The 23,469-nt window shown below is 39.0% G+C and overlaps 1 protein-coding gene across 1 annotated transcript; it reads left to right on the top strand.

The window, feature by feature from the left end:
- The first annotated feature begins 19,839 nt into the window (after positions 1–19,839).
- SPIN4 (spindlin family member 4) lies at positions 19,840–22,124 on the top strand. The gene is made up of 2 exons (XM_032255768.1): positions 19,840–21,595; positions 21,931–22,124. Exon 1 carries the CDS (start codon positions 20,433–20,435, stop codon positions 21,180–21,182), a length of 750 nt encoding a protein of 249 aa, XP_032111659.1. The 5' UTR covers positions 19,840–20,432; the 3' UTR covers positions 21,183–21,595; positions 21,931–22,124.
- Positions 22,125–23,469: the final 1,345 nt, after the last annotated feature.

Here is a 23,469-nt window from a genome sequence, read left to right as displayed (position 1 = left end):
TGCATTTTAGGTTCTGGGGTACATGTAAAGAACATGCAGGATTGTTGCACAGGTACATACGTGGCAATGTGGTTGCTGCCTCCAACCATGTCACCTATATCTGGTGTTTCTCCCCATGTTATCCATCCCCAAGTACCTATCCCCCTCTGTCCCTCTGCTTGTTCCCCCCACAGACCTCAGTGTGTGATGCTGCCATCCCTGCGTCCATGTGTTCTCATTGCTCAACACCCGCCTACGAGTGAGAACATCCAGTGTTTGATTTTCTGTTCTTGTCTCAGTTTCCTGAGAATGATAGTTTCCTGGTTCATCCATGTCCCTACAAAGAACACAAACTCATCATTTTTGATGGCTGCATAGTATTCCATGATGTATATGTGCCACATTTTTCCTGTCCAGTCTATCATTGATGGGCATTTGGGTTGGTTCCAAGTCTTTGCTATTGTAAACAGTGCTGCAATAAACATTTGTGTGCATGTGTCCTTATAATAAAATGATATATAATCCTTTGAATATATACCCAGTAACGAGATTGCTGGGTCAAATGGAATTTCTATTTCTAGGTGCTTGAAGAATCACCACACTGTCTTCCACAGTGGTTGAACTAATTTACACTCCCACCAACAGTGTAAAAGTGTTCCTATTTCTCCACATTCTCTCCAGCATCTTTTGTCTCCAGATTTTTTAATGATCACCATTCTAACTGGCATGAGATGGTATCTCAATGTAGTTTTGGTTTGCATTTCTCTAATGACCAGTGATGATGAGCATTTTTTCAAATGTTTGTTGGCCTCATATATGTCTTCTTTTGAAAACTGTCTGTTCATATCCTTTGCCCACTTTTGAATGAGCTTGTTTGTTTTTTTCTTGTAAATCTGCTTTAGTTCTTTGTAGATTTTGGATATAAGTCCTTTGTCATATGGGTAGATTGCAAAAATGTTTTCCCATTCTGTTGGTTGTCAGTTCACTCTAATGATTGTGTTTTTTTGCTATGCAGAACCTGTGGAGTTTAATTAGATCCCACTTGTCTATTTTGGTGTTTGTTGCTAATGCTCTTGGTGTTTTAGTCATGAAGTCCTTGCCTATGTCTATGTCCTAAATGGTTTTGTCTAGGTTTTTTTCTAAGGTTTTTATGGTGTTAGGTCTTATGTTTAAGTCTTTAATCCATCTGGAGTTAATTTTAATGTAAGGTGTCAGGACTTAATTTTAATGTAAGGTGTCAGGAAGGTGTCCAGTTTTTGTTTTCTGCAAATGGCTAGCCAATTTTCCCACCACCATTTATTAAACAGGGAATGCTTTCCCCATTGCTTGTTTTTTGTCACGTTTGTCAAAGATCAGATAGCTGTAGATTTGTGGCATTGCCTCCGAGGCCTCAGTTCTGTTACATTGGTCTATATCTCTGTTTTGGTACCAGTACCATGATGTTTTGTTTACTGTAGCCTTTTAATATAGTTTGAAGTCAGGTAGCATGATGCCTCCAGCTTTCTTTTTTTTTTTTTTTTTTTGCTTAGGATTTTTTGGCTATGCAGGCTCTATTTTGGTTCTATATGAATTTTAAGGTGGTTTTTTCCGGTTCTGTGAAGAAGGTCATTGGTAGCTTGATAGGAATAGCATTGAATTTATAAATTACTTTGGGCAATATAGTCATTTTCACAATATTGATTCTTCCTAATCATGAACATGGAATGTTTCTCCATCGTTTGTGTCCCCTTATTTCATTTAGCAGTGGCTTGTAGTTCTCCTTGAAGAGGTCCTTTACATCCTTTGTTAGTTGTATTCCCAGGTATTTTATTCTTTTTGTAGCAATTGTGAATGGCAGTTCGTTCTTGATTTGGCTCTCTTTAAGTCTGTTATTGGTGTATAAGAATGCTTGTGATTTTTGTTCTTTCATTTTGTATCCTGAGACTTTGCTAAAGTTGCGTATCAGTTTCAGAAGATTTGGGGCTGAGATCATGGGATCTTCTAGATATACAATCATGTCATCTGCACATAGAGACAATTTGACTTCCTCCTTTCCTATTTGAATACTATTTATTTCTTTTTCTTGCCTGATTGCTCTGGCTAGAACTTCCAATACTATATTGAATAGGAGTGGGAGAGAGGGTATTCTTGTCTAGTGCCAGATTTCGAAGGGAATGCTTCCAGTTTTTGCCCATTCAGTATGATATTGGCTGTTGGTTTGTTGTAAATAGCTTTTATTATTTTGAGATACGTTTCATCAATACCTAGTTTATTGAGAGTTTTTAGCATAAAGGGCTATTGAATTTTGTCAAGGGCATTCTCTGCATCAATTGAGATAATCACGTGGTTTTTGTCTTTGGCTCTGTTTATGTGGTGAATTACGTTTCTAGACTTGCGTATGTTGAACCAGCCTTGCATCCCCGGGATGAAGCCTACTTGATTGTGATTGATAAGTTTTTGATGTGCTGTTGCAATCAGTTTGCCAGTATTTTATTGAAGATTTTTGCATCTATATTCATCATGGATATTGGCCTGAAGTTTTCTTTTCTTGTTGAGTCTCTGCCGGGTTTTGGTATCAGGATGATGTTGATCTCATAAAATGATATGGGGAGGATTCCCTCTTTTTGTATTGTTTGGAATAGTTTCAGAAGGAGTGGTACCATCTCCTCTTTGTATGTCTGGTAGAATTTGGCTGTTAACCCATCTGGACCTGGGCTTTTTTTGGTTGGTAAGCTATTAATTGCTGCCTCAACTTCAGCCCTTGTAATTGGTCTATTGAGGGTTTTACGTGTCCAGGAATTTATCCATTTCTTCCTGGTGTACTGGTTTATGTGCATAGAGTTCTTTATAGTAATCTCTGATTGTAGTTTGTATTTCTGTGGAATCTGTGGTGATATTCCCTTTATCGTTTTTTACTGCATCTATTTGATTATTCTCTCTTTTCTTTTTTATTTATCTGGCTAGTGGTCAGTCTATTTTGTTGATCTTTTCAAAAAACCAGCTCCTGAATTAATTGATTTTTTGAAGGTTTTTTTGTGTCTCTATCTTCTTCAGTTCTGCTCTGATCTTAGTTATTTCTTGTCTTCTGCTAGCTTTTGAGTTTTTTCGATCTTGCTGCTCTAGCTCTTTCAATTTTGATGATAGGCTGCTGATTTTAGATCTTTTCTTGCTTCTTATGTGGGCATTTATCGGTTTTTTTGATTGCAAATATAATTCTATGAACATTTTCATACAACATACTTCAAAATCCCTTAAAAAGTACAGACACAATTTCCTTTTTTTTTTTTTTTTTTTTTTTTGAGATGGAATCTCACTGTTACCTAGGCTGGAATGCAGTGGCATCATCTCAGCTCAGTGCAATCTCTGCCTTCCTGGTGTAAGAGATTTTCCTGCCTCAGCCACCCTAGTAACTGGGACTGCAGGCACGCCTGGCTAAGTTTTGTATTTTTAGTAGAGATGCGATTTCACCATGTTGGCCAGGCTGATCTTGAACTTCTGATCTCAAGTGATCTGCTCACCTCAGCCTCCCAAAGTGCTGGGCTTCCAGGCACGAGACACCATGCTCAGCTAAACACAAAATTTTTAAAGATTTTATTTAATATGATGGATGTGCTTGTCTGTTCATAAGTTCCTTCCATTCAGGAACACATCAAGAAAATGCTACCCTCATGCCTGGTGCACTATTCAGCCTATTTCTTTTCTTTGTTTTTAATCGTGTCAAGATTGAAAATCCTAGTTCACACAAACAAATACTTGTGAATGGTAGTAAAAGCAATACACTCTTCTTACTTAGCAGTGGAAATTCATCTTTAATCTTAATCCAAAATGCTGATAAACTTAATGTCTTATAATAATTCTTTAGTGTGAAAGATGAACTGAGCTGCAATAATTCATTCTCTTCTTCAGTCTCCAAGTTTAACTCAATTATTGATTCTGGATTTTGAAAAGCAAATGGATCTTTCATCCAAATATTTTCGTTTAATGATTCAAATTTCTCTTCTGGAAAGTAATAATTAAAAGTGTGAGACAAAAAAGTGAGAAGAAACAATATCTCTAACTTTATTTCTTTTAAGCAGTCTTCATTAATAATGTTCTCTTAAATGTGTTGCAAGAATATTGGAAACATATAGTAGCTCGGGCAATTACTTTTAAGTCTTGCTTGGCACAGCAATAATGCTTTTTGGAATCCTAGAATATGTTCAAGATACTGACATATATCATTGTTTTTCCCCTGTGTTTTCAGGTTTAATTCATTAAGAATGCTAAAAATGTCACTTAAATATGCCAATTTTGGTACCCAGATATCATCTTCAAAAATGCTCGCCAAATGAGATTGCTTCTCAATGAGAAAAATGTAAATCTCATTCCTGAGTTCATATACTTGGCTCAATACTTTTCCTTGAGAAAGCCAATGAACTTCGTTATGAAACAATAAGTGGGTATGGTTAACTCCAATCTCTGAACAAAATACTTCAAGAAGTTGGCATTCGGTGAACTTCTTTTAATAAAATTAACAATTTTCACTCCATTTTTCAATACGTCTATTAGACTTGGTGAAATTTCTTTGGATACCAAAGCTTCTCAATGAATAAAACAGTGATTCCAAAGAGCATTGTTGTGGGTTGCTTCTAACAGTTTTTCAATAAGTCTGCTATGTTTTCCAGTCATATTTGCTGCTCCATCACTTGAAACTCCTTTACAGTGTTTCCAGTTTAATTTATACTGACCAACAATGCAGTTTTCTAATTCAGTAAATAAATCCAATCCAGTTATGTGTGAATTTAAGTTTAAACAACGTAAGAGGTCCTCTACAAAATCATCTTGCCACACATATCTGACATAAACCAAGAGTGTTGGACCACTTGCAATTTCGGTGCTCTCATCAAGTTGGATGGCAAAGTCTACACCAGAGTGCAGCTGTGTAATAAGCATTGCTTCCAAATGTTTTGCAATCATACAGGTTCGATGAGATATTTTATTATCACTAAGAAGTGTAGTTCTTAGCTTATCAGCTGATTTATCATCAAAAATTGTATGTACCGTATCTATACATGCTGGAAGGATAATTTTTTCAGCTGCAGTGTGAGCCATTTTCTCTTTTGCCACTCTACATGCAACTAAATATTATGATAATAAGGCTCTTTCAACCGTTGTTGTAGAGCGACTGAGAACTTGTGGTGATGACTCTACTTTGTTTTTTTTTTTCCTTTTGAAAATGGTCTTCCTCCTCTTCCTTCTTCACCTGCACAATCACAATGCCTTTCATCTCCTGGGTACCCCATGGAGACAAATGTATAGTATCCCTTGATTCAAGAGTCATTATTCAGGTTCCAGGAACTGGCTCACCTGATCCAAATAGGGTCTGTTTTGCAGAGCTGCGCTTTGTGACCTAGGTTTTATAAGATCAGGCATCCAGCGATGCCTCTGCTGGGAGACAGCATTTGCCACTGCTGAGGCTGACATGACCCACTTTCACTCCGTCCAGGGTGGTCATGGCGAGGGGATTGCAGGACACAGCAGTGCACGCCTAGCTCTGTCCCCACCTGGGGAAGTCTGGGGTCTTGGGATAGGAAGGGTTGTGACTTTGGGGATCGGAAGCACTCCATTTATTGTTATACATTTTCCTCTAGACACTGCTTTAAATGTGTCCCAGGGATTCTGGTATGTTGTGTCTTTGTTCTTGTTGGTTTCAAAAAACATCTTTATTAATGCCTTCATTTCCTTGTTTATCCAGTCAACATTCAAGAGCCAGTTGTTCAGTTGCCATAAAGTTGTGTGGTTCTGAGTTAGTTTCTGATCTCTGAGTTCTAATTTGATTGCACTGTGGTCTGAGAGACTGTTATGATTTCCATTCTTTTGCATTTGCTGAGGAGTGATTTACTTCCAATTATGTGGTCAATTTTAGAGTAGGTGTGATGTGGTGCTGAGAAGAATGTATATTCTGTGGATTTGGGGTGGATATTTCTCTAGATGTCTATTAGATTTGCTTGGTCCAGGTCTGAGTTCAAGTCCTGGATATCCTTGTTAATTTTCTGTCTCATTGATCTGTCTAATATTGAAGATGGAGTGTTAATGTCTCCCACTATTATTGTGTGAGAGTCTAAGTCTCTTTGTAAGTCACTAAGAACTTGCTTTATGTATCAGGGTGCTCCTGTATTTGGTGCATATATATTTAGGATCATTAACTCTTCTTGTTGCATTGATCCTTTTACCATTATGTAATGTCATTCTTTGTCTCTTTTGATCTTTGTTGGTTTAAAGTCTATTTTAACAGAGACTAGGATTACAACTGCTGCTTTTTTTTCTCTCTCTCCATTTCTTGGTAGATCTTCCTCCATCCCTTTATTTTGAGCCCATGTGTATCCTTGCATGTGAGGCGGGCTTCCTTGATACAGCACACCGATGGGTTTTGATGTTGTATCCAGTTTGCCAGTCTGTGTCTTTTGATTGGGGCATTTAGCCCATTTACATTTAAGGTTAATATTGTTATGTGTGAATTTGATCCTGCCATTTTCATGCTAGCTGGTTGCTTTGCCCATTAGTTGACGCAGTTTCTTCATTGTGTCGATGCTCTTTAACTTTAGGTATGTTTTTGGAGTGGCTGGTGCTGGTTGTTCCTTTCTATGTTTAGTGCCTCTTTCAGGAGCTCTTGTAAAGCAGGCCTGGTGGTGATGAAATCTCTGAGAAATTGTTTGCTCATAAAGGATTTTATTTCTCCTTCACTTATGAAGCTTAGTTTGCCTGGATATGAAATTCTAGGTTGAAAGTTCTTTTCTTTAAGAATGTTAAATATTGGCCCCCACTCTCTTCTGGCTTGTAGGGTTTCTGCTAAGAGATCTGCTGAGAGTCTGATGGACTTCCCTTTATGGGTAACCCGACCTTTCTCTCTGGCTGCCCTTAGCATTTTTCTCCTTCATTTCAACCCTGCTGAATCTGATGATTATGTGCCTTGGGGTTGCTCTTCTTGAGGAATATCTTTGTGGTGTTCTCTGTATTTCCTGGACTTGAATGTTGGCCTGCCTTGCTAGTTTGGGGAAGTTTTCCTGGATAATATCCTGAAGAGTATTTTCCAGCTTGAATTCATTCTCTCCGTCACATTCAGGTACACCTATCCAACATAGATTAGGTCTTTTCACATAATCCCAAATTTCTTGGATGCTTTGTTCATTTCTTTTTACTCATTTTTCTCTACTCTTGCCTTCTTGTTTTATTTCATTGAGTTGACATTCAGCATCTGATATCCTTTCTTCTGCTTGGTAGATTTGGCTATTGAAACTTGTGTATGCTTCATGAAGTTCTCGTGTTGTGTTTTTCAGCTCCATCAATTCATTTATATTCCTCTCTAAGCTGTTTATTCTCATTAGTATTTCATCAAACCATTTTTCAAGTTTTATAGTTTCTTTGCATTGGGTTAGAACATCATCTTTTAGCTCAGAGCGGTTTGTTATTACCCACCTTCTGAAGCCTGTTTCTGTCAATTCATCAGACTCATTCTCCATCCAGCCTTGTTCCCTTCCTGGTGAGGATTTGTGATCCCCTGGAGGGAGAAAGGCATTCTGGTTTTGGGTATTTTCATCCTTTTTGTGTTGGTTTCTTCCCATCTTTGAGGATTTATCTACCTCTGGCCTTTGTGGTTGGTTACTTTCAGATGGGGTCTCCGAGTGGACATCCTTTTTGTTGCTGATGATGTTATTTCCTTCTGTTTCTTTGTTTTTCTTCTAACAGGCCCCCTGCTGTAGGACTGCTGGAGGTCCACTCCAGACCCTGCTTGCTGGGGGATCACCTGCAGAGGCTGCAGAACAGTAGGGGTTGCTTAAAGTTTCTTCTACTGTTATCTTTGTCCCAGAAGAATACCCACCAGATGTCAGCCTGAGCGCTCCTTTATGGGGTGTCTCTGGTTTTATGGGGCTCAGGGAGCTGCTTGAGGATACAGTCTGTCCCTTATAGGAGCTCAAGTGCTGAGCTGTGAGGTCTATTGTTCTGTTCAGAGCTGCTGGGCAGGTACATTTGAGTCTGCTGCAGCAGAACTCATAACCGCCTTTTTTTCCCAGGCACTCTGTCCCAGGAAGGTGGGGCTTTATTTTTAAGTTCCTGTCATTCTGCTGCCTTTTTTCAGGGATGCCCTGCCCAGCAAGGAAGTAGCCTAGTCAGAGTCTGCCAGCAGAGGTGTTGCTGAGCTGCCATGGGCTCTGCCCAGCTGCTGTGTGAATTTCCTTGCAGTTTTGTTTATAGGGGTATATTTAAAAGTGCCTCAGTAATGTCAGACTGTCTCTGTAATGGCAGTCTGCCCCAGTAATGGTGGACTGCCTTGGTAATGGTGGACTGTCTCGATAATGGTGGACTGACTCGGTAATGGCAGACACCCTTCCCCCCACAGAGCTGCACCATCCTGAGTCAAGCTGTACTTGCTGCGAAACTCACAATCCAGAGCATTTCAGATTGCTGGTCTTTGTGGGGGTGGGACCAGGTGAGCCAGATTACCTGGCTCCCTGTTTCAGCCCCCTTTCTTTCAGTTGAATATGGGACTTTGTCTCCCAGGCGTTCCAGCCTCCAGTTGAAATGGCACCTGGATTTGTGTCAGTTTATGTGCAGAGACCCACTGCACCAGCTGAAACAGCCATGCTGGAGACTCACAGTGCTTTTCCACCCAGGAATCTCCTGGTCTGTGGGCAGTAGCATTTCATCTGAACGTGCAGTGATCACTCAACCTTCGTGTTTTTGCTGGGAATTGCAATCTAGAGCTGTTCCTATTTGACCATCTTGGATCTCCTGAATTTTTTTTTAATGTGCTGTCACATTTGGTTTGTTAGTGTTTTTCTTGAAGATTTTTGCAACTATATTCATTAAGAATATTGGCCTAGAGCTTCCTTTCTTTATTGCACTTGTCTGGTTTAGGAATCAGAGCAATGCTGGCCTTGTAGAATTAATTTAGAAATGTTCCCTTCTCTTCATTAAAAAAAAATACCTTCAGTAAGACTGCTGGTGGTTCTCCTTTAAATGTTTGATAGAATTCTGCAATAAAGCTATCAGGTCCTGGGCTTTTCCTTGATGGTAAACTTTTTATTAGTGTTGCTATTGTATTATTCATTACTGGTCTTCTCAGGATTTTTATTTTTTCAAGATTCAATCATCACAGGCTGTTTGTGCCCTGGAATTTATTCTTCTAGGTTTTCCAATTTTGTGGCATAGTTCATAGTTGTCATTTATTATCCTATTTCTATGCTATCAGTTATAATGTCTTCTTTTAATCTCTGACTGAGATTTCGCTCTTTTTTCTTAGTGTATTGAAAGATTTGTTGATTCTGTTTGTCTTTTTAAAAAATCAGTTCTTTGTTTTGTTGAACTTTTGTATATTTTTATGTTTCTATTTTATTTCTGATCTGATATTTGTTGTTTATTTTTTTTCTACTTGTTTTTGGTTTAGATTGTTTTTGTTTTTCTGTTTCCTTGAGGTATAACACTGGGTTGCTTATTTGACATCTCTTTGCATATTTTCTGTAGGTATTTATTTGTATATACTTCCCTTTTAGAACTGCTTTTGTTGTATCCCATATGATTCGCTATGTTGTGCTTCTATTTTCCTTTGCATCAATGAATTTTTAAATTTCCCTTTAAACTTCTTCATTGACTCATTGGGTGTTTATAAACATTTTGTTTAATTCTGTATATTTATAGAGTTTTCAGTGTTTCTCCTGTTATTTATTTATAGCTTTATTCTATTATGGTCAGAAAAAAATATTTTATATGATTTCAATTTTAAAAAATCCTTACACATGTTTTGTGGTCCAACATATGGTTTCTCATGGAGAATGTTCTATTGTGCTCTTGAGAAGAATGTACATTCTGCAGCTGTTGGGTGAAATGTTCTTTAAAATATCTGTTAGGAACATTTGGCCTACAGTGCAGTTAGACTTCAATATCTCTTTGTTGATTTTCTACCTGGATATTCTGTTTCTTGCTGAAAGTGTGTATTGATGCACCCTAATATTATTGCATTGCATTCTAGCTATCCTTTTGGGATGGTTAATGTTTGCTTTATGTATCCAAGTATTCCATTGTTCAGCCATATATGTTTACAGTTTTCATATCCTCCTGCTCTGTCGACTCCTTTATCATTATGTAACAGCTTTCTTTATCTTTTATTGCTGTTTTTGATTTAACATCTACCTTTTTTCATTTCCATCTGCATGAAATATCTTTTTCCATATTTCCCTCTTTATTTTTTTCCCCCATTTATTTATTTTATTGCATTTTAGGTTTTCAGGTACATGTGAAGAACATGCAAGATTGTTGCATAGGTACATACGTGGCAGTGTGATTTCCTGCCTTCCTCCCCATCACCTACATCTGGCATCTCTCCCCTTGCTATCTCTCCCCAGATCCCTATGCCTCACCGTCCCTCCCCTATTTCCCCCCAACTGACCCCAGTGTGTAGTGCTTCCCTCCCTGTGTCCATGTGTTCTCATTGTTCAACACACGCCTATGAGTGAGAACATGTGGTGTTTGATCTTCTGCTCTTCTGTTAGTTTGCTGAGCATGATGGTTTCCAGGTTCATCCATGTCCCTACAAAGGACACGAACTCATCGTCTTTGATGGCTGCATAATATTCCATGGTGTATATGTGCCACATTTTCCCTGTCCAGTCTATCATCAATGGGCATTTGGGTTGGTTTCAGCTCTTTGCTATTGTAAACAGTGCTGCAAAGAACATTCGTGTGAACGTGTCCTTATAATAGAACGATTTATAATCCTTTGGGTATATACCCAGGATTGCTGGGTCAAATGGAATTTCTATTTCTACATCCTTTAGGAATCACCACACTGTCTTCCACAATGGTTGAACTAATTTACACTCCCACCAACAGTGTAAAAGTGTTCCTATTTCTCCACACCATCTCCAGCATCTGTTGTGTCCAGATATTTTTTTTCCCATTTATTTACTTTATTGCATTTTAGGCTTTGGGGTACATGTGAAGAACATGCAAGATTGTTGCATAGGTAAACACTTAGCAGTGTGATTTGCTGCCTTCCACCCCATCACCTACATCTGGCATCTCTCCCCTTGCTATCTCTCCCCAGCACCCCACCCCCCACTGTCCCTCCCCTGTATCCCACCAACTGACCCCAGTGTGTAGTGCTCCCCTCCCTGTGTCCATGTGTTCTCCGTGTTCAACACCCACCTGTGAGTGAGAATATGCGGTGTTTGATCTTCTGCTTTTCTGTCAGTTTGCTGAGAATGATGGTTTCCAGGTTCATCCATGTCCCTACAAAGGACCCAAACTCATCGTTTTTGATGGCTGCATAATATTCCATGGTGTATATGTGCCACATTTTCCCCGTCCAGTCTATCATCGATGGGCATTTGGGTTGGTTCCAGGTCTTTGCTATTGTAAACAGTGCTGCAATGAACATTCGTGTGCACGTGTCCTTATAGTAGAACGATTTGTAATCCTTTGGATATATACCCAGTAGGGCGATTGCAGGGTCAAATGGAATTTCTATTTCTAGTTCCTTGAGGAATCGCCACACAGTCTTCCACAATGATTGAACTAATTTACACTCCCACCAACAGTGTAAAAGTGTTCCTATTTCTCCACATCCTCTCCAGCATCTGTTGTCTCCAGATTTTTTAATGATCGCCATTCTAACTGGCGTGAGATGGTATCTCAATGTTGTTTTGATTTGCATTTCTCTGATGACCAGTGATGATGAACATTTTTTCATATATTTGTTGGCTTCATGTATGTCTTCTTTTGTAAAGTATCTCTTCATATCCTTTGCCCACTTTTGAATGGGCTTGTTAGTTTTTTTCTTGTAAATCTGTTTTAGTTCTTTGTAAATTCTGGATATCAGCCCTTTGTCAGATGGGGGTAAACTGCAAAAATTTTTTCCCATTGTGTTGTTTGCCGATTCACTCTAATGACTGTTTCTTTTGCTGTGCAGAAGCTGTGGAGTTTGATTAGGTCCCATTTGTCTATTTTTGCTTTTGTTGTCAATGCTTTTGGTGTTTTGGTCATGAGTGCAATAAAATAAATAAATGAGGAAAAAAAAACGACATTCATCAGAAGAAAGATAATTTAGAAGGAAAACTTCCAGAAGAATTGGCTTTAACAGATGGATTCTGTTTGGGGAATGTTTATCACTGTAACAGACAATGTATTGTGAATGTTTTTATTTTATAACTTGTTTTATTATATGCTAATTGGAGATCTTATATTAGGAATGCTTATAGATTAACCTCATTTTTACTTTACCTATAACCTAAAGTTTAATAATTATAGTAGTTTTTTCATTAGTATTTTGATGGACATATTTTAAGCTAAAATATTAGGTTTAAAGAAATGAATTCATTTTATCATATATTGAAGCCCTCTGTTTCATTACTAAAGCTTATTGTCTTAAAAAAAATCTTTTTTCAATGTTCTTAGTTTCTTTGCATTGGGTTAGAACATGTTCTTTTAGTTCACAGAAATTTCTTACTACCCACCTTCTGAAGTCTGTTTCTGTCATTTCATCACACTTGTTCTCCATCCAACCTTATTCCCTTGCTGGTGAGGAGTTGTGATCCCTTTTAGGAGGAGAGGTGTTCTGGTTTCGGGTGTTTTCATCCTTTTTGGGCTGGTTTCCTCCCATCTTTATGGATTTATCCACCTGTCGTCTTTGTAGTTGCTGGCTTTCAGATTGGGTCTCTGAGTGGACGTTCTGTTTGTTGATGATGAGGTTATTTCTGTTTCTTGGTTTTCCTTCTCATAGTCTGGCCCCTCTGCTGTAGGTTTTCGACGTCTACTCCAGGCCCTGCTTGCCTGGGGATCACCTGCAGCAGTTGCTGAACAGTAAGGGTTGTTACCAGTTTTCTTCTTCTGCTATCTTTGTCCCAGAAGGATACCCGTGAAGTGTCAATTTGATCTCTCCTGTGTGAGGTGGCTCTTTGGATATACAGGGGTCAGGGAGCTGCTTGGGGAGAAGGTCTCTTCTTTATAGGAGCTCAAATGCTGAGCTGTGAGCTCTGTTGTTCATTCAGGGCTGCTGGGCAGGTACGTTTAGGTCTGTTGCAGCAGAACTCATAAACCGCTTTTTGTTCCCAGGTGCTCTGTCCCAGGGATTTAGGGCTTTATGAGTTTCCGTTATGCTACTGCCTTCTCTTTTTTTCCTTCAGAGCTGCCCTGCCCAGCAAGGAGGCAGCCTAGTCACTGTCTGCTTGTAGAGGCTTTGCTGAGCTGCTGTGGGCTGCGCCCAGCTGCCGAGTGAACTTCCCTGCAGTCCTGTTTATATGGGTGTAGTTACGGCAATGGTGGCCCACCTCTGTTAAGGCGGAGTCTGTCTGCATTGGCGGGTTGCCTTGGCAACGGCAGGCTGCCTCAGTAATGGTGGGTTGCCTTGGCAATGGCAGGCTGCCTCAGCATTGGCTGACTACCTCCGTAGTGGTGGTCCGCCTTGGTAATGGGGGATGCCCCTCCCCCACAGAGCTGGACCGTCCTGGGTTCAGCTGCTCTTGCCGTGAAACTCTCAATCCAGAGAGTTTCTGATTGCTGTTCTTTTGTTGGGGTGGGACCAGCCGAGCCTGATGGCCTGGCTCCCTGCGTCAGAGCCTTTTCTTTTTTTTTTTAAGTTGGTGCTCAAGTCACCTGTTGAAGAGGCTCGGGGGGTCTGTGTGTTTTCCCCTGCAGCAAGTCACTGCACTGGCTTAAAAAGCAGCACTGAGATTCGTGGCCCTTTTTTTGCCCTGGAATCTACTGTCCTGGTTCCCTGCTCAGTCCCCTTTTTAAACAGATGAATGGGCGACTTCCCGTGGCTCCAATCGCCAGCCAAAAGGGCACCTGGACCGATGTATTTTGTACGGAGAACCGCTGCTCCAGGGCGCTGACAAAGCAGCCGCGCGGGGCAAAGCAGCGGTGCCGTCCGGCACAGCTGCGCTGGCCGAAACAGCCGCACTGGCCACCCGTGGAGCTCCTCTGCCTGGGAATTTCCTAGTCTGTGGGCAATAAAAATGCAGCATCCACTCATTGTCTGCGCTTTCACTGGGAGCTGCAATCCTGAGCTGTTCCTAAACGGCCATCTTGGATCGATGAACTTCCCTTTTTATTTATGTGTGCCATCATAGGTCAAGAGAATTTCTTTTAGGCAGCATATAGTTGAGTCTTTTGAAATTTATTCAACCACTCTGTGTCTTTTAATTAGATAATTTAGTCAATTTATATTTAATGCTATTATTGGACTTACTATTTCCATTTTGCTACTTGTTTTCTGGTTGTTTTGTAGCTCATTTCTCCCTTTCTTATCGTCCTTATTGTTAAGTGATTTTCTCTGATAGTATGTTTTAATTCCATGCTTTGTATTTTTTGTGTATCTGCTACAGGTTTTTGCTTTGTGGTTACCCTTAGGCTTTAAAAAATCTTATAACAAATTATTTTAAACTGATGACAACTTTAATCACAAAGAAAAGAAGCAAAAACAAATAAATGAAAAAATTCTAAACTTTAATTTCATCCACACTTCATTTTTACTTTTTTGTCATTTCACCTTACATCTTTTTATATTGCCTATTTTTAACCAAATTGTTGTAGTTGTTATTATTTTCAATGGATTTGTCTTTTTAGCTTCATTCTATAGGTATGAGTGGTTTACATAGTACAATTACAGTATTAGAGTATGCTGAATTTGTCTGTGTACTTACAATTACAAATGCGGTTTTTAAACCTTCAAGTGTTTTTTTTTTGTTGTTGTTGTTGTTGTTGCATATCAGTGTCTTTTACAAATTAAAAAACTATGGCAATTCTTGATGAGTCAGATGGCAATGAATTTCTTCAGATTTGTTTGTCAGTGAAAGTCTTTCTTTCTCCTTTCTTTTTAAAGGATTGCCTTGCTAAGTACAGTATTCTTAGTTGGCAGTTTTTTTTACTTTACCACTTTGAATATGTCATATCACTCCCTCCTGGCCCAACAAGTTTCTGTTGAGAAACCTGCAGCTAGATGTATCAGAGTTCCTTTATATGTTATTTACTTTTTTCCCACTGCTTTTAGAATCTTATCTTTGTCCTTGTCTTTTAAGTATTTGATTATAATGTGCCTTATAATCTCAGTAGTAGGTTGAATCTGCCTGGTGACCTTTGATCTTGCTGGACCTGAATATTTGTGTCTTGCCCTACATTTGGAATGTTTTCTATTATTATTTTCTTGCATGGTCTTTCTACCCCTTTCTCTTTCTCTATGCCCTCTTTAAGGCCAATGGCTTTTACATTTGGTCTTTTGAGGCTGTCTCATAGGTTTCATAAGCATTTTTCAATGCTTTTAATTCTTCTTTTCTTTCATTATGTCTGACTGGGTATTTTTAAATAGTTTGTCTTTGAGCTCACTGATTATTTCTTTGCTTAATCAAATCTAGTGTTGTAATATCATAAGGCATTTGTCTTTCCATCCGTTATAGTTTTCACCTATATGATTTGATTTTTTAATTATTTCAATCTCTTTGTTAAATTTCTCTTATAAATTTCTTAATTGCTTCTCCATGAAGTTCACTGAGCTTCTTTAAAACAGCTATTTGAATTATCTGCCTGAGAGGTCACACAAATCCATCTTTCCAGGGCTGGTTACTGGCATCTTCTTCAGTTAGTTTGGTGAGGTCATTTATCCCTGAATGCTTTTGATACTTAAAGGCATTCATCAATGCCTGGGTTTATTGAATCATTATTTTTTTATAATGGCTGCTTTACAATTTATTTCAGATATTTCCAACATTAATTTTTATCTCAGCCTTGGGCATCAGTTAATTGTCTTGTATCTTTTAAGCTGTGATTTCCTTTGTTCCTTGTATGATTTTTCATTGCATCCTAATCACTTTTTAATTTTATATCATGAGACTCTGTGTTCTCTGTAATATTTTTATTTGCTAGAGAGCCCCCCTATTGTTTTGTGGCTGAAGAGCTGCTTTTCTATGTATGTTCAGCTTCTTCTGTTAGGTTCCCCTGACACAACCTTTGAAAAAGTGTAGCACTAACTCACACTGCCTCATTGCACATGGGCAGTATGGAAGTTTAGCTCCCATCCCAAATTTGCTGACACCTTCATGGTAAAAATGTGTTACTGGCTCATACCATCTTATTACCCCAAAGTGGGAGTGGAGGCTTATCTGAACTCTGTGCCCCATTGACACAAAAGGTTTAGGGAAAGTTGAGTACCATCTTCTCCCATCATGTTTTCCTTCGTTCTGTCTCACTGACTGTGGATGAGGATGGAAGCTCAGCTACTCACTGATTTTCATTGACATTAGAGGTATAGGAAACCAGAGAGCTGACTAGTCCTTCCGTGTTCTACTGTTCAATCTCATTGCTGTCAGGTTTATGTGGGGGGTGTATCATAACAATTACTTGTACTACTAGATGAATGTGGTGGAGCAACTTACTGTTAGACCTTGCTGACGCTATCCTGGCAAGGGAATCAGAGCACCACTTACTTCTGTCAGGGAGGTAATCGATCAGCTCTCTGTTCAGCATCATCAATATTTATCTTCCAGGGTAATAAAAACACTGCCTACTTCTGTCAGATGAAGCATAGAAGATCAGCTCTCTACTTGGTAATTCCAACACCACACTGTCAGGGGAATTGGAATGTCAGCTACTTCCACCAACAGTGGATGAAATATTACTTGTCACCTTTGAGGTTTTTGACTTTGTTCCACACCACAGACTACACAACGAACTCTGTGCTCTTGTCACAAACTCCTGACTAGTTTGTCAGATGTCCTGTAACTATGCATCCTTCCGTGTATTTCCTTGAGCTCTTTGAAAAGACCTCACTATTCTCTCACCCTCTGAATATCTTCTTTTGTTGTTATTTTAAACATTCAAGTAGTCATCATTGATCTCCCCAGCCATAACAAATCACTACCTCCTTTGGGTCCCCTAGTGCTTCAGTTGTACCTCTTTTATAGCATGCATTATCATCTTCTGTGCATACTGGAATTAACAATAGTTATACCTAACTCCACCACCCCTCCAATTATTAATTAACACTAAGTATCCTAAATTAATTTTCAATAATGTTTATTTATTAAGAAGCCAGTCTTCCAGAAGCTTCCAGTATTTGAAATACTGCTCTGAAATTGGATATAAGGAACAAATCATGCCATAGTTCTCCTTGATACACACCTAACCCTGGCAAAAAGGGCTTGTGTACAAAATAGAGGAAAGGTTTAGAGATGGGGTATGAACCCAGTGGTTTATAAAAAAACATAATATGACAAAATAACTTGTTTTAGGAAATGACTAGTTAGGAGACTACTGAGTCCTTACTATGCACCAGTTCATGTGCTAAGAGATTTAGTATGTATTCATCTAATGCAATCTTCACATTTACACTTTGAGATAAGTTTTATTGTTATCCATATATGCAGGTTGATGAAAGCTTGCTCCCCCTTGTTTTAATGTTTTCTCCTAAGCATTTTCAGACTTATGGGCACATGTATTCACAGGGTCAGTGATTTAGGTGTTTTAAATGGATAAAATTGCTGTGAGAGAGTCTGAGTTTCCAGAACTATAGTCTTCAAAAGCTTGCATAAGACTACTTGTTTTATTTGAGAAGATTTCTTTGCATTGGGGCAGGGCAGCTGAAAGCAATTATTTATTCATTTAACAAACGTTTATTGAGTACCTATTCTGTGTAAGGTATTTGGGATGCAAGATAAAAGTCCATTCTTGAATAAGTTTGCTGTCTAGTGGGAGTCATACAAAGTAAACATTATGTCAGCATGATAAGGCCTTTTGAATCTATATGTTAGTGGATGGTCTGAACATTAGAATCATAATTTTGGAGAAGAAAGTGTATTAGAATTTTTTTTTGGTCTCTTCAGGTCACTTTGTGGGGTTGTAAGAAAGAATTCCCTTGAAGGATGTAACCAAAGGCCTGAGTATACTGTTTTCTTCTTTCACATGTCAACTGCTCTTCTAAGCAAAAAGAGGTTGGTGCATCTTGGTCTGGGGTATTATTTGGAAGACATTATTTGTGGAACATAATGGCATGACATTTACACATACTCTCCCTCTGACTTTGAGTATGAACATGTAGCTTGTTTGTATGTGTGAATACATATACACCACGATGTCATTGTAAAGACTTTGGAAATAATTGTTCATTCATGTAGTTTACCTTCTTCCTTAGAATTACTTTCCTGTGAGACAACATTAAAGAATTATCCCATCTTGCCAGGCGCGGTGGCTCACGCCTGTAATCCCAGCATTTTGGGAGGCCGAGGCGGGTGGATCACGAGGTCAAGAGATCGAGACCATCCTGGCCAACATGGTGAAACCCCGTCTCTACTAAAAATACAAAAAATTAGCCGGGCATGGTGGCACATGCCTGTAATCCCAGCTACTTGGGTGGCTGAGGCAGGAGAATCGCTTGAACCCAGGAGGCGGAGGTTGTGGTGAGCCAAGATTGCGCCATTGCACTCCAGGCTGGGCAACAAGAGCAAAAACTCCGTCTCAAAAAAAAAAAAAAAAAAAAAAGAATTATCCCATCTCTGAAGTCCTTGACCTGGGAAACATGGTGAATTGAAGGATCCTTACACATTCTATGTGACCAGCTATTAAACAGTATGAGAACTAGGTCTCTCTGTAACCGACTTGGAAGTTAATGAAATGTTGAGGCAGCCAGTACTGACACCTTGCAGCTTTTGCTCCTGATTTTGTTTGTTTCCAGGTGAATTAATTGCCTTTTTTACTCATGATTACATAATGCCTTCTCTTTTCACCAGCAAAGAGTGAAAGAATGAGAATGAGAACCCTAGACTCATCTGGATTTTAATGTCTTCTTGTAAGTGGGATATAGTGTTAAAAGCTTTACAGACATTCTCATTTAATCCTCATAGCAGCTCTGTGACTTAATGTAAGTGAAATTATGGACACTTTCTTTCCATTCAGGTTTTCAATATAAGCATGCAGTACTTTTATAATCAGAAAAACAACAAATATATGCACAAAAAATTATTTCTCTACAAAATTAAGGCCACAATATTGTTTCAATATTTTACTTTTTCAAACATTCTTCTCATCTCATGTGCAGATCTCCGGGTTATTAAATATTCTTTGAAAAAATTGTTTAGACTATAAATAATCCATATATGAAGGTAAAATCTTTTTATTTATTCTTATGTTATAGATCATGTAGGATAGTGGATCAACAAAAGGAATATTACAAAAGAATACTATGGAACCATTAAAAATCATGTTTTCAGAGTACTTAATCACTTTGGAAAATGTTCATGATATACATGAAAAACTCAAGTTATAAAAGTATAAAATATGCTTGCAATTTTATAAAATACAAGCACAGGTTTATTAACAGGAGAAAAAGCAGCATTGTTGACATTTTGGTGCAGTCTGGATGGCAAACTTAATGGTAGTTTTTTCTTTCATTTCACTGAATTTTAGATCTCCACAATGTCAGTACATGACATTTACATTCTGACCAAAAAAAAATTTTTTAAATATAATTGCCAGAAACGATCAGGTAGAAAATATAAAAGATTTTGGATTAAGATGGTGGACTGTGAATTTTACACAGGCTTTTTATTCTCATCTTAAATATCTTAAACTGAAAGAAAATAATTTGTATGCACAAACTCTGTGTGTGCGTGTCTTACTTTCTTTTTTTTTTTTTAAGTGAGGAATTCCTGGAAGACAGAAAGCAGATGGAGCCACTGTGTAGGAGGCTGGCGGGCAGCCGACCGCCAGAAAGGAGGAGGAGGGGAGTCGGCCTGTCTGGCTAGGGTTTGAGGAAAACGGTCGAGGGGCGGAGGAGGAAATGAGAGAGCGCGTGTGTCAATACAAACTGAACGCGGGCACGCGCGCTGACCAGCCAGGCTGCAGCCCGCGGAGCGGAAGGCGGGATGGCCGGGGGCGGAGCCCAGGAGCAGGCGGGCTCGGAGGGGGCGGGTTCCCAGGGCGGCAAAAACCCGGTCGCCAGAGTGAAGCCAAGCCAACTAGCGCAGCAAAGCCTAGGCCGCGCGGACTCCTCAGAGACTTGCCGCCGCCTCCGCCTTTGCCGCTTCAGCCATCCTTCTTACGCCTTGTCTGTCTTCCCCGTCGTCTCCTCTGTCGCCGTGCCGCAGTCGCACCAGCATCGACAACAGCTAAGTGGCCGATTCCGGGACTTGGGGTCGGGGTTGGGGAGGGCGCAAGGCACGAACAGCACACGCGAGCCCGCCATCTCTTGCGGCAGCCGCCACTGCTGCAGTAACCCTTTCTAAGGGCGAGAGAGGAAAGCGCTGTGGAGAGGCACACCCTGTCCCAGTGCTCACGGTTAGAGTTCGAGCGTTTCTGCCAAAACCTTGTGGAGAGCCTTGCACTTGGAGAAGGGAGCACAGACCAGGTCTTTGAGATCGCGAAAAAAAATAAATATCACATTACATACTGTTGACTTTTTGTCAGTTTAATCGACCAGGGCAGAGCTTTCTCCAAGCCCTCTGAATCCCTGAGCTATGTCTCCTCCGACTGTGCCTCCGATAGGGGTAGATGGCGTGTCCGCATACCTGATGAAGAAAAGGCACACCCACAGGAAGCAACGGCGCAAGCCCACTTTCCTCACTCGTAGGAACATCGTGGGCTGCCGCATTCAACACGGCTGGAAGGAAGGCAACGAGCCAGTGGAGCAGTGGAAGGGCACTGTGCTCGAGCAGGTTTCCGTGAAGCCCACTCTCTATATCATTAAATACGATGGCAAAGATAGTGTGTATGGACTAGAACTGCACCGCGATAAGAGAGTTTTAGCGCTAGAGATCCTTCCTGAGAGAGTGCCAACTCCTCGAATCGATTCGCGACTGGCAGATTCCCTGATTGGCAAGGCAGTGGGGCATGTGTTTGAAGGCGAGCACGGTACAAAAGATGAATGGAAGGGTATGGTCCTGGCGCGAGCGCCTGTGATGGATACTTGGTTTTACATCACCTACGAGAAAGATCCTGTTCTCTATATGTACACGCTGCTTGATGACTACAAAGATGGTGACCTACGCATCATTCCAGATTCCAACTACTATTTCCCTACAGCAGAACGGGAGCCTGGAGAGGTGCTCGACAGTCTCGTGGGCAAGCAGGTGGAGCATGCCAAAGATGACGGGTCCAAGAGAACTGGCATTTTTATACATCAAGTGGTGGCAAAGCCATCTGTCTACTTCATTAAGTTTGATGATGATATTCACATTTATGTCTATGGTTTGGTGAAAACTCCCTAAATTCTTTGTGCTCCTTACAGAAGTTGTGGAACTTTTATATGTAAATTATTTTGTGTCCTCGTAATTGTGAACGTAGAGAACAGGTTAGGTGTCAGAAATTTAGGAAAGTGGATAAATTGTATTGTGCCTCCAAATCTTACCTTGACTAGTTTCACAATTTTGCCTCAAGTGTACTCTGGTACTTTTGATATTGCCTAGTTCTGTAATTTAACATTTAATTTGGGTGCCAATAGAAAATTAAAAAGTGTTTGCAACCATTGAAACAATGCAAAAATCGATTAAGAAAAATTAATGGTGTAAAACCACGCCCTGTCCTTCCCACTTCCTTTCTTTACTTTGTTTCTTCCCAGGTAACAAGTGTTGAGGACACGAAGTACATCCTTCTACCTGTTTTCCCCATCTCCTTACAGAAAGTATCTTCCGATAGTTTCTGTAAAATGGCAAGCCACATACTTTTCTTTCTTGACATGTAGATGATATCTCTTCTGATCAGCAGCTTCAGTCTTTCTTGCTATTCTGGCTCCCTGGCCCTCACTCTCACTCTCTTGCACTCTTGCTCTCCCCTGCACGCCCTTCCTCTAACAGCTGAATACACAGTACATGTTGATATGCCAAAGGAGCATTCAAACATTTCATTATTGATCGTCTTTTATTTCCTTTTTTTCAAAATAACGCTGCTGTAATACGTACTGGTGCTTTTATTTTTTTTTATTTTATTTTTTTTTTTTTGGTGCTTTTATTTCTATAGGTTGGGTTCCCAGAAATGCTATGTAGGCGTATGTTTCAGAAATGTTACAAGATTACTATCCAAAATGAAAGCGCTCATTCCAGCATCCTCTCCAGCACTCTTCAATGCTTGAAAATATGAAAAGCTAAAAATTACATTGTATTGCTTGTTACTTTAATTGCCTTTTATCTGACTTAAAAGAGGTTTGTTGTTGTTGTCCTTGTTTCTATTTGGATTTTTCTCTGATTCGGCTTTTCTTATCCTTTGCTCATGTATCTATCGATGTTTTTCATTATAAATTTGTAAGAATTCTTACTACACAGTGCATATTAATCATTTGTAGCTCTAATGTTTTATAATTTTTTTTCATTTTATTGTTAATCTTGACTTTATTGATGATATCTTTTCCTTTATAATTTTTAAACTTTTTAGGTGGACCACTATCTCTTTTATAGATTTTTGTTTCCTTTCTTTATCACATGGATGCCCCCACCTAAAGTCATCCAAATATTCACCTACATTTTCTTCTAATAACTTTATTATTTTTAACGTTTAAATCTTTGATCCATCTGAAATTTATTTTTGTATATGGTGTAAGACGGGGATCCAGCTATAACGTTTTGTTCACATTGGATACCTGATTGTGACATTTATTTAAAATATTACCCATTTTCAAATTTCTGGGCCAATGTCATGATTTATTTATAGTGGCTTCACCGTAGGTTTTAGAATCTGGTAAAACAAGTCCCACTTAATTACTTTTGTTTTTTTCTTTTATATAATCTGTCCTAGACATTCATTCTTTCACGTGAAAAAATGAAATGCAGGATTTTAATACAACTCTAATTATGACAGCTGACATCACAATTAGAATTATATTATATTATATTAAAATCCTGCATTTTTGTTTAGAGAATTCTTTAATAATATTAAGCTTTAGCACTTAAGAGTTTTAGTACATCATTGAAATCTTTTGGCCTTATTATTGTAATACTCTTCACGTAAGTCCACCATAACTAATGGAATTTATTTCTAAGTATTTTTACAGTTTGATTTCGTATTTTGACATTGTGAATTGATTATTTTTTCTCCTCATTTGTAACTTGCTATTTTTGGCAATATAGACAGCCTATAGATTTTCGTATTTTTATCTTCTATCTAATAAGCTTATTTAATTATTGGAATTACAGTGGATTTTTAAGAATATATATTTTGGGTTTTCTAGATATGAAATTGCTTCACCTGCAAATATAGATAATTTTATTTCCTCTAATGTTTATTCTGATTACTATTACATTAGCTGGATTTTCCAAAGCAATGTTGAATAGTGATGATGACAGACATGACTGTCTTGATCTTAATTTTCATGGAAATGTAAGAATGCAAAATATTAATAAGGAATAGCATCCCCTATTAGTATGACATTTACTTTTGATTATTAGTAGATAGTCATTAACATGTTTAAGAGTTTCTGCTGTTCCTGTTTTACACTGCTATTACTAGAAGTGGCTCCTGGATTTTATAAAATGTCTTTTCGGCATCTATTGATAAAATTGTGTG

The sequence above is a fragment of the Sapajus apella genome, unplaced genomic scaffold, assembly GCF_009761245.1.
Source record: "Sapajus apella isolate SASKATOON/1434 unplaced genomic scaffold, GSC_monkey_1.0 scaffold91, whole genome shotgun sequence".
Lineage (NCBI taxonomy): Eukaryota > Metazoa > Chordata > Mammalia > Primates > Cebidae > Sapajus > Sapajus apella.
This window is presented reverse-complemented; position numbering and strand designations above follow the sequence as displayed.

What these genes read in the sequence shown, in the direction of transcription:
- SPIN4 (XM_032255768.1), top strand. Translation starts at nt 20,433, where the DNA reads ATGTCTCCTCCGACTGTGCCTCCGATAGGGGTAGATGGCGTGTCCGCA.